At 38.9% G+C, this 15,707-nt stretch overlaps 1 protein-coding gene across 1 annotated transcript in view; it reads right to left on the reverse strand.

Annotated features, from left to right (window-relative positions):
• Window positions 1-15,707, reverse strand: part of CORO2A (coronin 2A) — a 213,097-nt gene that overhangs the window by 68,823 nt on the left and 128,567 nt on the right. Inside the window, exons 2-4 of the mRNA XM_068271342.1 lie at window positions 14,816-15,016; window positions 1,608-1,724; window positions 250-399 (exon numbers count right to left, since the gene is read on the reverse strand). Of these exons, the coding sequence (XP_068127443.1) occupies window positions 250-399; window positions 1,608-1,724; window positions 14,816-15,016 (468 nt within the window). The remainder of the gene's footprint in view (window positions 1-249; window positions 400-1,607; window positions 1,725-14,815; window positions 15,017-15,707) is intronic.

The raw sequence follows: 15,707 nt of genomic DNA on the forward strand, positions 1-15,707 counted from the left end.
AAACTTACGAGTAGAACTGTAGATGTAACTCAGTTGAAAATCTAGGGTAGCTACAGGTGTCCTCCGAAGATGCTGGCAAAATGGTCTCAAAGACCCCTTTAACAGCTTAAAGAGCCCAAACAGAATTCACAAATTTCTATATACATATTTCAAAATGATTTGGCCAGCGCAAATACACATTTGGATGAGACATAATGTTCGGCACAAAAGCCAAGCAAGTGCCTATTCGTGATCTGTGAACAGCATTACCTTGTAATCATATGCAGTGCTGAAAATAATATTGCCTGCAGTGGGATGCCATTCAATAAGACCAACTCTTCTAGAGTGACCCAGAAGCTCTTTCCTGGCATTGGTTATAGTCTTTGATACGTAAGGTTTTGGAATGTCCCATATTTTTACCTGCAGGCAAAATACAACAGAAAATTAAGTAGGTTACAAAAGACATACAAATATATGAATACTTAGCACTCATAGCACCAACAAAGGTGGAATATGTCTGGAAAACCAGCAGGTGAAAGAGCCTTTGACTGGAAATTAGAAATCTTCAGTTTCTTCCACTAGCTTCTTGACACTAGTATTACTGTAACAATTTGCAGAAGATGTATCTTTCCTAAGGGCCCGTTTCCATTAGAAACTTGCAGAAAGCATCTAGCTTCTCACATCGCAGACAGTTGCGCATTGTCTTCCAGCGGCTGTCACTGTCTGCTAAGGTGAAACCGGATGTGTGCTGCAGAAATCTGCAGCATGCAATCAATATTTCGCCAAGCAGCGCTTCCTATCGTTCCATAATGGCTCACCCGCATTTAATGAAAACTACTCCATTGATATGCATTGGTTCAGAGCCATTGCGGAAAATCGCAATACAAATTTGTGTCTAGTGGAAACGGGTTCTTACTGTAGTGCACTGTAAAACCCTGAACAAAAGATCTGTACATCCCAGGACAGCAAAAAGTTTTGTCAGAGCAACACGGGCATACTACTCCCTTCTTTTGATGCTTCTACCCAAGGGTCTTGGGAAAGAGGACATGATGTATAATGCATTGCGTCTGATATATATGAAACAGACTTTTCCCCATTCCTACTTTAATACTCAGTCTGATTTAATGGAAATACAAAGAAAAAAAAAAGTCTCGTGAAGCCAGCATGATATTTAGGGCTGGTTCAGACGGACGCTTGCAGAGCGTTTACAGCCAGCATTCGGGGCTTGGTGTTAACGTTTGTACCAAGCTTTCAAGCGCGTTTGCATGAACGCGGCGTTCGGGTCACGATTTTCCCTGGCGTTCTAGGAGCCCCTGGAAGCTACATGTAGCTTCCAGGGGCGGTTAACCGCGACGGCTAATGTCCCTCTAGGGGAAGAAAAAACACGACCGCATCGGAACGCAACACGAACGCTGCTGAAAGCCCGCAACCGCGATGCCAACGAACGCGACGCCTCCAAACATCCGTCTGAACCAGACCTTAAACTAAATATAGGCGAGTGACTTTTTTGCAGTCAATGAACGATTTATTCACATTTACATGTAATTTGAAAGGAAGAATTTATTCAGAGATTTAAACATCTTTTTACAATTTTGTAACAAATCAGATTTAATCTCTTAAGGACTTACAGTTGAATCCTCTGAGCAAGAAGCAATTACATAGTCATCAAAAGGGTTCCACTTGATGTCAAGCACATTTCCTTTATGGCCACACACTCTGGGATAATGAGGGTCAAGTTTTCCTGACTGCAAAGAAAATATTTTTATTTAAAGATCAAATAAAAACATTACCAAGCATTGACATACAACCCAACCAGTCTGAAGACTCTACAGGATCTTCTCAAAAAATTAGCATATTGTGATAAAGTTCATTATTTTCTGTAATGTACTGATAAACATTAGACTTTCATATATTTTAGATTCAAATACACACAACTGAAGTAGTTCAAGCCTTTTATTGTTTTAATATTGATGATTTTGGCATACAGCTCATGAAAACCCACATTTCCCATCTCAAAAAATTAGCATATTTCATCTGTTTTTAAAACAAAAAAAGTCAACCTTCAAATAATTATGTTCAGTTATGCACTCAATACTTGGTCGGGAATCCTTTTGCAGAAATGACTGCTTCAATGCAGCGTGGCATGGAGGCAATCAGCCTGTGGCACTGCTCAGGTGTTATGGAGGCCCAGGATGCTTCGATAGCGGCCTTAAGCTCATCCAGAGTGTTGGGTCTTGCGTCTCTCAACTTGCTCTTCACAATATCCCACAGATTCTCTATGGGGTTCAGGTCAGGAGAGTTGGCAGGCCAATAGAGCACAGTAATACCATGGTCAGTAAACCATTTACCAGTGGTTTTGGCACTCTGAGCAGGTGTCAGGTCGTGTTGAAAAATAAAACCTTCATCTCCATAAAGCTTTTCAGCAGATAGAAGCATGAAGTGCTCCAAAATCTCTTGATAGCTTGCTACATTGACCCTGCCCTTGATAAAACACAGTGGACCAACACCAGCAGCTGACATGGCACCCCAGACCATCAATGACTGTGGGACTTCAGGCATTTTGGCATTTCCCTCTCCCCAGTCTTCCTCCAGACTCTGGCACCTTGATTTCCGAATGACATGTAAAAGTTGCTTTCATCCGAAAAAAGTACTTTGGACCACTGAGCAACAGTCCAGTGCTGCTTCTCTGTAGCCCAGGTCAGGCGCTTCTGCCGCTGTTTCTGGTTCAAAAGCGGGTTCATGCTTCCATCTGCTGAAAAGCTTTATGGAGATGAAGAAAAAGTTGAGACGCAAGACCCAACACGCTGGATGAGCTTAAGGCCGCTATCGAAGCATCCTGGGCCTCCATAACACCTGAGCAGTGCCACAGGCTGATTGGCTCCATGCCATGCCGCATTGAAGCAGTCATTTCTGCAAAAGGATTTCCGACCAAGTATTGAGTGCATAACTGAACATAATTATTTGAAGGTTGACTTTTTTGTTTTAAAAACACTTTTCTTTTATTGGTCGGATGAAATATGCTAATTTTTTGAGATAGGAAATTTGGGTTTTTATGAGCTGTATGCCAAAATCATCAATATTAAAACAATAAAAGGCTTGAACTACTTCAGTTGTGTGTATTTGAATCTAAATTATATTAAAGTCTAATGTTTATCAGTACATTACAGAAAATAATGAACTTTATCACAATATGCTAATTTTTTTTGAGAAGATCCTGTACATTAACCCATCTTAGTAGTTATTATTTATTAGATTTATATAGCGCCAACATATTACGCAGCGCTGTACAATAAATAGGATTACAGACAACGATAACAGGGGTGACAGAACAATACAGGTAAGACAATAGATACAACAATAGAGGTAATAGCAATAAGATACACAACACAATGCAGATAGTAAAATTACAAGTTCCAAATTCTGGGTAAAGTGCATACAGTCAAGTATGATACACAAGGGGAGATTCTATTTAAATTATACTGGTGGCAAAGCCTAGAAACAGTAGATTACAATATGTTGCACATATGATATTACAAAGCAACCCTAAAGCTAGTGACTGGATAGTGTAATGGCTGGGAAGAGACATACACTTGATGTCCACATAGTTTGTTTTACTTCATCAAGCAGTAAATGGCTAGTGGTTGGTGGATATAACTAATATTTTCTGCTGAAATCTCATTCATACTAAGTGGTGTATGGCTATAAAAAACGATCAGTATTCCCCGATCCTCAGTCAATCAGGGAAATATTGATCATATCCATTCAGGTAAACACTGAATAGTGTATGGGTACCTTTACTTTGAGTGAGGTCAAGGGAAGCAATGCCATATATAAGACATGTACATTTCTTATAGGGGTGCATATATTATAAACTACTGCGCATTTTATATATTTTAAAGTAATTCCAGCCTCCTGATGGGCATACAGGTCATACATGTAAAAAGGTGGATGCTGTAATTTGGGTGCTGGAGATAGCCGCTACTAAAATATTGGTAAAGTTACCAATACTCTACTATTGGGCAGTGCCAATGCCCAATAGTAGCGTATAGGTAACTTTACCATTATTTTACAATTACCAATTTTACAACTTTACAAAATATCAGTAAAAATTAGATATTTTACGATCGGAATTACCACTGCCGCAGTGGTAATTTCGACTGTAAAATATCAGTAAATTTTACTGATATTTTACTATTGCTAACCCTAACTTACCCCCACCCACTGCAAAATTCTCTAATATTTAACTTGAACCTAACTATTCTCACAACAACACTCATACACAAGATAAGTCACCGCCACACCATCTCATGCCCGCACCAAAACAAATGAAGGCTTTCCTTTGTGGTCAAACTTGGTAGCTGCATATCTGAGCATAGCAAGTTCTGGGACTCCCAGGGAGCTCCTATTACAGGTGTCCAGTTTTCACTGACACTTGCAGCTTATTTTTTTTTTTAATAATTTTGAACCAAAACCATACACCATTTGAGCCAACATTGTTTATTAAAAAGAACAGTGCAATCAGTGTAAGTCCAGAGCAATCTGTAATATGCAAATTTATCATAGTCAGAAATATCACACATGTCATATTTTACATTTTCATTAAACTCACTGATAAAACTGAGGTTTTATCATTGAGTAATGATAAAAATAGAAATCCTCTTAACCTTTAGGTGTGGATTTCCTCAAATAGGATCACTTTGATCAAATGTTCTGGCTATCTGTTGACCCTACTGTATACAATTAATAAACTTCCACTCAACTTTAAACAGTTTACTGTGTAGTGGATGGCACTCTCGCCTTATAGCACTGGGTCCTTGGTTCAAAGCTCAGCCGGGGCACTACCTGCACGGAGTGTTTGTATGTTCTCCCCGTATCTGCGTGGGGGATTGACAGCTGTATAGCATTGTTCTGCATCGAGTGATTTAAAGAGAATCTGTATTGTTAAAATCGCACAAAAGTAAACATACCAGTGCGTTAGGGGACATCTATTACCCTCTGTCACAATTTCGCCGCTCCCCGCCGCATTAAGTGGTTAAAAACAGTTTTAAAAAGTTTGTTTATAAACAAACAAAATGGCCACCAAAACAGGAAGTAGGTTGATGTACAGTATGTACACACATACAAAATACATCCATACACAAGCAGGCTGTATACACCCTTCCTTTTGAATCTCAAGAGATCATTTGTGTGTTTCTTTCCCCCTGCATCTCTCATGCACTGAAGTTTCAGGCTGCTCTTTTCTTCCTGCAAACAGCTTTGCCCTTGCCCTTGTCTGAATTTCCTCAGTATGTGAAAGCCCAGCCAGCTCAGAGGATGATTTATCCAGCTTGTAAAAGATAAGAGAGCAGAGAGAGAATGCACTAATCTAAATATCACACAGGCAGTGTGCAGAGAGGGACCTGAAAGGGGGAGTTCATAGCAGAACCACAACACTGAAGAACTTGGCAGCCTTCCAGACAAAGGCTGACAAGTCTGACAGGGGAAAGATACATTGATTTATTACAGAGACTGTGATAGCAGAAAGTGCTGCAGTAAGCCAGAACACATTAGAATAGCTTTTGGAACTTGTAGGATGATAAAAAACAGGATGCAATTTTTGTTACGGAGTCTCTTTAACACTAGTCATTCTCTAATGGTGCCCTTTAACAGTACAATTTTTTCACCAAATGCGATTTTTTGATGCGATGTTAAATGATCTAATTGTATAGAAAAATTCATAAGGAACAATTCTTTGGTCGATTGCTAAATAGGATAAAATGGACCCGAAAGTTGCATTTTATGATCGTATTTGAAGAAAGAATCATCCAGTAAATGTGAAAAATCGATCATTACCTTCCTATTATTTTCGATCATAAAAATCGCATCGAAAGATCGCATTTAGTGAAAAATGTATTGTTAATGGGCACCTTAACAGATTATCAGCTTCAATTTAATTGAGACTGACTGAGACAAGATGGTAGTGTTACATTATTGTTATATTTGGATTTATAAAGCACCAGCATCTTCCTTGGCACTGTGAAATAGAGTAAAAACGACAGCTACAAAACAGTAGGATACAGAAAATGGACCATTGAACAGGCAGTATTGATTGCTACCATTAGATCAATTCCCGATTGTGGATTTATCGATTGCTTGCCAGACTAGACAATTACTATGTATTTAAAGGGATTTTCTGATTTACAAATCCAAGGCACTCACATTCTGTAATGAGAATTGCTGTGAGAAGATGCAGCTGTGCCGTGTGTTCACTGGAAAAGGTACATGTACAATTGTGTCACATCTCCCTGTGCCTTTTACAGTTCAGTCAGCATATTGCAAGCCTGAGGCAAATAGGTCAGCTAACCTTATGTAATTACAAATCATTTCTCTGCAGCATTCACTGCTAGCTAGATATTATACAAGACTAAAGCACACACAAACACTATAAAGACATCCTGGGCACAGCTAAAAACAATCAAGGTCGTTTATAAGAACTATAAAACAAAAAGGTATTTTGCCTTTGGCAACAAATTGCATTTCAATTGCTCGTTTTATAGGATAGGTTAGAAACATGATTAGTTGCGTCAGCATTTTCTTTTGTTGCACTATTGATAGGCAAGCCTAAAGACCAGGCTGCACCAATCTTGTATGTGGTTATAGCGATCCATAGACTTTTAGTCTTTATGCCTGGCACACACCATGCAATTTCCAGTCAGATAGATGGGTCCAATCGTTTTTTTCCGAAAGGTCCCAGCTGATTTATAATTGTTTTTGGATCGATTTTCTGATCACTTCTATACAAAATCAATCAGGAAAACAATCAGAAAACAGATCTGACCTATCGTAAATAATCAATTTGACCTATCTGATGATAAATTGCATGGTGTGTACCAGGCATTAGACTGTTACAGCAGATCAACTTCTACTGAATATGTAAATGCTGGTAATACACCATGAGATTTTTTGGCAGATACAATAGATGGTTTCGATCTGATTTTTGAGCGTTTTTTTTATCGATTTATTATAGAAGTAAATGGAAATCGATCGGAAAAACGATCAGGCATTAAATCTACTGAAAAATGCTATTGTGTATGCCCAGCATAATACTATTCAGATTCCACAGACAACAAGAGTTGTTCATCAGGTGAAAAGTGGTAGTAGATATGCAACCATATCAGCCATTCAAAATAACATATCTATGTCCACATTGAGATACCTGACCACACCGGGTGTCTTCTGATCTCAGCTTCTCAACCTTTGCTACATTGAGGACTGGTTCACACTATGATGGAATGGCTGCATATCCAAATAGTAAGAAGGTACTGTACCAATCAGGCAGTCCCTGGCAGCGTGCTCTACACTTGCTGCATTTGGGAATGGATGCCTGTCATTCTGTGCCAACATATCTGCTGTCTAAGGGCTCAGACACACTATAAGCAATTTTCTGAGCGCTTGCGATTAATTGGGGCTCACAATCTAGTCCCTACCATAGTCATCGGTCTATGTATGTATCATATGTGTCATAGTCTAGGGCCAATTTAGGGTGAATTAACTTTTCTGCATGTTTTTTGGGATGTGGGAGGAAAACGGAGTGGCTGGAAGAAACCCACAGACACAGGGAGAACATACAAACTCCTCGCAGATGTTGGCCTGGCTGGGATTCTAACTGGGGACCCAGCGATGCAAGGCGAGAGCGCTAACCACTACGGCACCGTGCTGTCAGAAAAGGATCTAGGGTGAAAAAAATAAAAAAAATAACCTGCTGCCCAGACCTGATCATGCTGCTTCATGTAATACTCTATTGCACGTGGCTCTTCAGCACGGGATTGCAAATGTGACATTGTATGCAGCTAGGCCTGGGCATATAAGGTCGTAAAGGGTATAAAAGATCTTGTCAAGGCTTATCTTGAAAGCAGGCAGGCAGATTAACTTTTGTTTCCACTTGCTGCATTGTTAAAAAGACCTTGGATTTTGGGGTGCTTTTCCTCCAACACTTATGCCTGGTACACACAATGCAATTTCCTGTCAGGTTGATGGGTCGAATCAATTATTTCCGGTAAGTCGGATCTGATTTCCAATTGATTTTCTGATCGCTTCTATACAAAATCGATCAGCAAACATGACTGGAAATCAAATCGGACTTGTTGGAAATAATCGTTTCAACCCATCTGACAGGAAATACCATGGTGTGTACCAGGCATTAGTGATGACCTAATTTGCAAGAAGCACATAACTTTAGCTAGGGCTTAGGACTCTTGACACTGAGGGTAAATCAAAATATGGCAATATTTAGGTCATTTGCTATATTGTAATTTAAATTCAGACCAGATGCCAACAGAGGAACTGGCAAAATGGCAGTGATGGTCAGCATGTGTTTTAAAACACAAGGGGCTGTGTTATGTCTATGTCACCCAGAAATTTGACTGACGGGTTGAACTGGTCTGTGTGGCTCATTGCTACTGTGAAAATAGTAATAAAAACAATCAAACATACTAATGAAACATCCAAACTACTACTACTACCTACTGGTCCAAAGCAAAGAACTTGTGTCAAGTTATGGAAAAGGCGTACGTTAAAAAAGGGCGCCAGGAAAAAAGGGCGCACGGTTTTAAACGATAAGTATGAATAACGTTTAAAAAAAATTGTGCTATATTTCGTTTAAAAATAATGTTTTATAAAGTTATAAATCATTAAATAATGTGTATGAAATCGGCAATTGTAAAAACGTTAATCTTAGCTGTTTAATAAGTGATATTTATAATAACGTTTTATAAAACATTAATAAGAATGTTACTAAAGCTATACCTAACCCTACTCTCACACAGAACCCTCCCTGTACCTATCCCTAACCCCTAGACCCCCCTGGTGGTGCCTAAACCTAAGACTCCCCTGGTGGTGCCTAAACCTAAGACCCCCCTGGTGGTGCCTAAACCTAAGACCCCCCTGGTGGTGCCTAAACCTAAGACCCCCCTGGTGGTGCCTAAACCTAAGACCCCCCCTGGTGGTGCCTAAACCTAAGTCCCCCCTGGTGGTGCCTAAACCTAAGACTCTCCTGGTGGTGCCTAAACCTAAGACCCTCCTGGTGGTGCCTAAACCTAAGACCCCCTGTGATAAGCATTAATAACGTTTTAAAAAAATATTGTGCGGTTTTTCGTTTAAAAATAATGTTTTGAAAAAGAAATTTTTTTACAATTTTTCGTTAAAAAATAATGTTTTAAAAATATTGTACTGTTTTTCGTTTAAAAATAATGTGTAAAAAATTATAAATCATTAAATAATGTGTAATCATGAGAAGCAGTTATAAAACATTAAAAGTCTCCGGGCGCCGCTTTTAAAACATTTTTCTCCGGCGCCCTTTTTTCCTGTTGGGCGCCAATTAAACGATTATTATGGGAGTGAATGGCGGCGCCCTTTTTGTCCACCTGCCTCATGCGCCCAAATTTCCTGCTTCCATGGAAAAGCCTTATAAAATATGTACAAAAAATGGTCCTTGCAGCGCTGGGTCCCCTGTTCAATTCCATGCCAGGGCACTATCTGCACAGAGTTTGTATGTTCTTCCTATGTCTGTGTGGGTTTCCTCCGGCCACTCCAGTTTCCTTCCGCATCCCAAAAACATACAGATGATTGGCTCCCCCTAAAATAGGCTCTAGACTACGATGGGACATATGACTATAGTAGATATTACATTGTAAGCTACTCTGGGGGACAGTTAGTGACAAGACTTTTTATAGCCAGTAAAGTGCTTTGGAAGATGTTGGCACTATATAAATACTAAATTATAATAAAATATTTTATAAATGCAAAAAGTAGGAACATATGGGATAATATATCGAGATACTGAAACAAAAGCAAACAGGGTTTTATAGGCCAGTCAATCTTATTAAGATAAAGATAAAATATAACTTCTATTACCCAAGCATTAAATAGTCAGGTATGTTAACATGAGTAAGAAAACATACTGTACATATGTCACGTTAGAATATATGTACAATGTTTAGCCTAGGTTTAGGATTAAGGAGATAAAGTCACTCCAGTCATAGGGGTATTTCTTGTAAAGCAGACAGGAACAGGATATGGACATATTTTTCTCTTAAATCCGTAGTTAAAGCTTGTTTATAAAAATATGTATGGAATATATCATAATTTGCAATGCACCCCGGGGAGCTGCCTTGTCTGACTACCGTGCAGGCGTGAAACCTCCTGCCACCTGCACAGTGCAGCCAAGCTTATACAGAAGCACAGCCATACTGCACATGTGGCAGTGGGTTTCCCATCTGCATAACAGAACGGAACTGCTTGTGCACAGAGGGAAAAAAAAAAAAAAGCTGTGCATAATAAGTGGCTCCATTTTTTTTTTTTTTGGACAGTCCGTTTATCTGATGGTCGAATCTGCTGCAAATCTATAAGTGTATGGCCACCTAAAGGTCGTAAAGGGCATAAAAGAATTTAAAGTGGACCTGAACTCAGAACTCCTCTCTGCTCTAAAAGATACACAACAGCGTAATAACCTTTAACCAGTTCACCCCCAAGGGTTTTTATCCTAACGGACCAGAGCAATTTTCAGTTGTCAGTGCTCCTCCCTTTTTTTTTTAAACGTTTTTTTATTAATTTTTCAATAAACAATGACAGCTGAAATGATCTTCACAGCGAAGATATAGTGCAAATCAAACAGGATAGACAGTTCAAAGAACCCCTTCCCCCCACCCTTTCCCCTTCTTTCCCTTCCCCTCCCCTTGGTCACTCCTGCTTAGCTAGATTAGAGTCAAATGGAATCTCTTCCAAGGTCCCTAAATTTGGGATTGACGTCCAGTGTCCAGTAGGGTAAATCAAGCTCTTAGTTTCAGTCTGCCCAGAGAGCCAGATAAATCAGCCTTTGCGTACCACGAGGAGTACTTGAAGGGCTGCACGAGGCGTTGTAAGTCAGAGTCCGACATTGTAAGCAGTAGGAAAGGTTTCCATCTCTTGAAAAAAAACTTTGTCCCTTTATCCATATTCATTGTTGCGTCCAGTTTTTCCATTAGCATTAAATGTCTTAGTTCCTCTTGAACATCCCATAATGTGGGAGGTGTTGGGTATATCCATCTATTAAAGATTGATTTACGCGCTGCTAGCATTGTTATATGTACTATGTCCTGTATGCGCTTGGATTGAATTGGTGTATTTTCTTCAGGGGTAGCATTAAATAGAAGCAGGAGCGGCTCTTTTTCTATGGTGCAGTTTCCCAATTTACTTGCAAAAGTGCATATCGAGTCCCAGAATGTTTGAATTGAAGGGCAGTTCCAAATGCAGTGGGTCATGTTAGCCTGAGGTTGATGGCATTTAGGGCAGTGGTCTATGTATCCCGGTCTCGGGGTCTTATAGATTATATTAAAGGCATATTTTGCTTTATATATCATTAGTAAGTGGGACTCCCTCCATTTCTCGCTTACCACTACTCTCCTCACAGAATTATTGCCTTCTAGTATCATTTTCTCCAAGTTGGGAATTTGAAATGTTTTTGACCAGCTACTCATATTATGTATTGCTTTTTCTTCCATCCTAATTGCTATAATGGATCTTTGGATCTCCGTTAGGGACAGCCTCTCTCCTCTTGGCTTTAGGAATAGATCAAATGGTAAGATATCAGCTATTGAAGCTATGTTTTGTAAATTGGCTCTAACATAAGAGCATATTTGGTTATATATGAGGAAATCAATTCTTGGGATACCATAATTTTGGGATAGTTCTCTTAGAGTTAAGAATCTGTGCTCCCGGAGATCCAACATATTGCCCAGTTTCGTGATCCCTTTGTCTGCCCAAGCTGAGTAGTGTTCATGGAGAGAACCTGGTGTAAATCCCGGATTACCTCCCAGGGGCATATACTTTGATATCCTCCAAGGGAGATGAAATAGTTTACGTACTGCTCCTCCCTTTTATTCCCTAATAACTTTATTACTACTTATCACAAGAAAATGATCTATACCTCGTTTTTGTTCGCCACCAATTAGGCTTTCTGTGGATAGTACATTTTGCTAAGAATTTTTTTATTCTAAATGCGTTTTAATGAGAAAAACAGAAAAAAAAAAAGAAAGAAAATCATTATTTCTCAGTTTTCAGCCATTATAGTTTTAAAATTAAACATTCTCCTGTGGATAAAACAAACACATTGTATTTGCCCAGTTGTCCCAATTATTAAACCGTTTAAATTATGCCCCTATCACAATGTATGGCGACAGTATATTATTTTGAAATATAAGTGTTATTTTTCTGTTCTGTTTTTTGTTGTTCTGGCCATAATTACAAGCCCCTATGTAATAAATTAAAATTAATTTCCCCCCATAAAATATAGATTAAAAAAGCTGAGTCTCTAAGGCAACTATTTTTTTTTTTAAGCTGATTTTTTTTTTTACAATTCATTACCACTTTCTACTTGTCAGGTCTAATGTAAGCATAAACACACCATACCATTTTTTAAATATCTGTTCAACTTAAGAATTGCAATCAATTTTTTTTCTGACTGATGGAAACATATCAAAAATATGACCAGAGTACCACACACATATATGTTAAATTTTTCCCCAATTATGATAAAAATGATTGGAAACTGAGAAAATTGATAGGGTGTGTATATTAATAGGTTGACAAACACACACCATACAATTTTTTCTTTTAAGAAAAATTTCCAGCATTCCAGATCGCTAAAATAAAAAAAAAGGGAAATCAGATCAGATTTTTCAGTCGAATGAAAGAAAAAAAGCTTTCGATTTTTTTCAGGAGATCTGATCAGATTTATCGAATTGCCATAAAATCGGATAATTTTATTGTATAGCGTGTGGCCACCTTAAGTAAAATACAGAGATAAATGTTCATGCTTACGAGCACAAAACAGATGCCAGCTAGAGAATTCAGAACCCAGATAATTAAAGCTTTATGCAGATAATATATACAGTATATCCTTGTCTTTTTTATTGACTTAAGTATAAGTCTACCTAGTAAATATAATGTAAATTGTTGTGGCCAGGACTTGTGTTTTCTTGGCATTTCCTTTATCAAGAAAGCTGAAAGGATCACTTACCGTGGTAAATTAGTGGAAATGGGAATGTCACTAATAGTACACACGTTACTTAGTGTGCTCAGTGTTACAGCCATTGGTTCATAGTGGATGCCTCTAAGACTCACATATCAAAAGTAAGCTAGAAAGTAATGCTTTTCCAAGCAAAACGTGAAGGTGGATGGGGGGTTATAAAGCATGTTGGCTGCTGCGACTCGCTCTGCAAAGGTTTAAAGAGGTGTGGCCCCCATCCACTTGGCTAGAAGTTAGAAATGTAGGTCTGCCCTGAGAACAAGTAGACCCCCATTCTTTTATTTAGCGAGTCAGACCTAAATTTATAGACTTCTAGTTGAGTACTTTGTTAAACTCATGCAAACATGGATAGGAAAATGGCAACTTTTTTTTTCTGTATATGTTGTTTCAGCCCATTGAATACAATAAAGCTCTTTGAGTGAGAGTTATCTGTGGTCACAGTTGAGCTCAAAGCTCCTCAGCTCCAAAGAGGTCACATTAAAAGCGGTACAAAAACCCTGACATAATATTCAGTAAAAACGTGTTTTCCTACTTTTTATATGCCATACGGTTATCATATTTGCACTTGTGCATAATTATTATTATTCATTTAGAAGTTACAAGTTCCAAAAAGCACAGTTTTTTTTGCTTGATAGCTGCCTTTGCATTTTATTTATAACTGGTTTTATTCATGTTGTATTGAAAGCAGAAATGCTTTCAGTGTCTCTCTGTGTCCAGGAGCTTCTGCACAGTCAGAGAATGTGTCACATTCCTCACTTGATACAATTAAGTAAACACAAGACAACATTATCTCCACTTCTAATGCTCCACATTTATCTGCACTGAACTTTCAAGCCCTGTGTTTAACTAATTAAATGCTGTTCTAGTAAAAAAATGGTGGCAGTATATAATACACTGTAAATAATTTTTTTAGAGCAAAGAAGAAATGCTGGGTTTCATTCCGCTTTAACTCAATTCATTACCACTTTCTACTTAATAAAGTGTCATAAATTTAATAAATTTCAGTATTTTTTTTTTTTACCCGCTCCCTCCCCCCGCCAGCCAATCAGCGTGATCGGCTGGGATCACTTTCCAGAGCAACAGAGGGGACAGCCGTGTCACACGGCTGTCCCCAGTACAGCCCTGCCTTAGATTGCAGCGCTGTACAGCCTAATTAGACGGCGGTTTCGCCATCTAACAGTCTCTGAGCGGCGATCGCTGCTGGGAGACTGAAGGTGGAGCGATCTCCGGCTAGCCCCATAGAGAGCCGATCATGCCGATCAGCGTGGCACGGTCCTGGGGCTGCCGCACTGCTCACACCAATTGGCATGGAGCAGTGGGCAAGTAGTTAAAATCCATTTTTTCTTTGAATTTTTTAAAATAGATTTTATCAAAAACAAATCCAAATTGAATTTTTTTTAACTTTATCCCATGGAAACACACAATCCATGCCGTTAGTATCGGCGGGTCGTTCGCAAGTCGGGCGTTCATACGTTGGGGACTACCTGTAATTATATATATTTCACACTAAAGAATATGTGAGTTTCTCAATTCTTTATCTCTTAGCCATTGAATAGATGTATTGTCACTGGAATAGATGGATTGCCACTACCCAAATCCCCAGAGTATGCGCATTGCACTCATTTCTCCCTTGTGGACCAGAGTGGATCACCATTAGTTTTGTATACAGATCAAGAAGTCGATGCATTGCCAGTACTTCTATCTCTAGGCCCCAAAGTACATCATCACTCGTTATATGTGCAGGTCAAATCGTTGCATTGGCAATAATTCTGTTATTTCATGGATATCGCTCACCTGCTGTACTGGAATTACAATAAAGGCTCCACCACCTGCGCATTCTGTCACTACAGCAATGAAGAGTGGATTGACTGCACAAAAATGGTTGTCATGTACACTTCTTGTAATAGGCACATTGTCGTAGCAGTTTTCTTTGTTTGCATTCTTTCCAAAGACATGACGGTACTTTGAGTTCCGATACTGAGGCTGCCATGACATCTGTGGAAAGAAGAAAAAAGCTGGGGTCACAATCAGTTACAATGGCACTCTCTGCAACTGTAGAAGCATGCTTTATTATTTTACATTTGTCTCAGACGGTAGGAGGATTCTGACTTTGCAAAAAAACAAACAAAACACCAAAGAAACAAAAATCCATCTCCTTTCTGAAGCTTTTTGGATTTTCACAAAACAATTTGCTGAACAGCAAAAGCTCTGTTTATTAAAAGACAGGCTAGAAATCAGTAGTCAGATAAAAGTAAAGACAACAGTCATGTCAATTAACATCAAGGCTCTTAATAGGTACACATGAAAATGCTTTGGAACATACATACATATGGTCATATGATCATAGATGATGTATACCGGTAATACATATTTCAGGGCTGGAACAAATACAGGGAGAGCGGATAAGCCATACACTGTGCACCGGTACTCCTGCACTTAACAGCATAGGCAACATTGAGATAAAGCATACGCTAGTTAAAAAATTGCACCACTCTTTAAGCCCCATACACACACACACACACACACACACACACACACACACACACACACACACACACACTCACTCACTCACTCACTCAAACAGCGGTCTTTTAGGCTCTCACAACTTTTCTTGTGAAACACCTAAAAAAAAAAAAAAAAAAAAAAATGTTGAATTGACTTCTTATCAGTCTTATCAGCTGCTTGA

The sequence above is a fragment of the Hyperolius riggenbachi genome, chromosome 1 (assembly GCF_040937935.1).
Source record: "Hyperolius riggenbachi isolate aHypRig1 chromosome 1, aHypRig1.pri, whole genome shotgun sequence".
Classification (NCBI taxonomy): Eukaryota; Metazoa; Chordata; class Amphibia; order Anura; family Hyperoliidae; genus Hyperolius; species Hyperolius riggenbachi.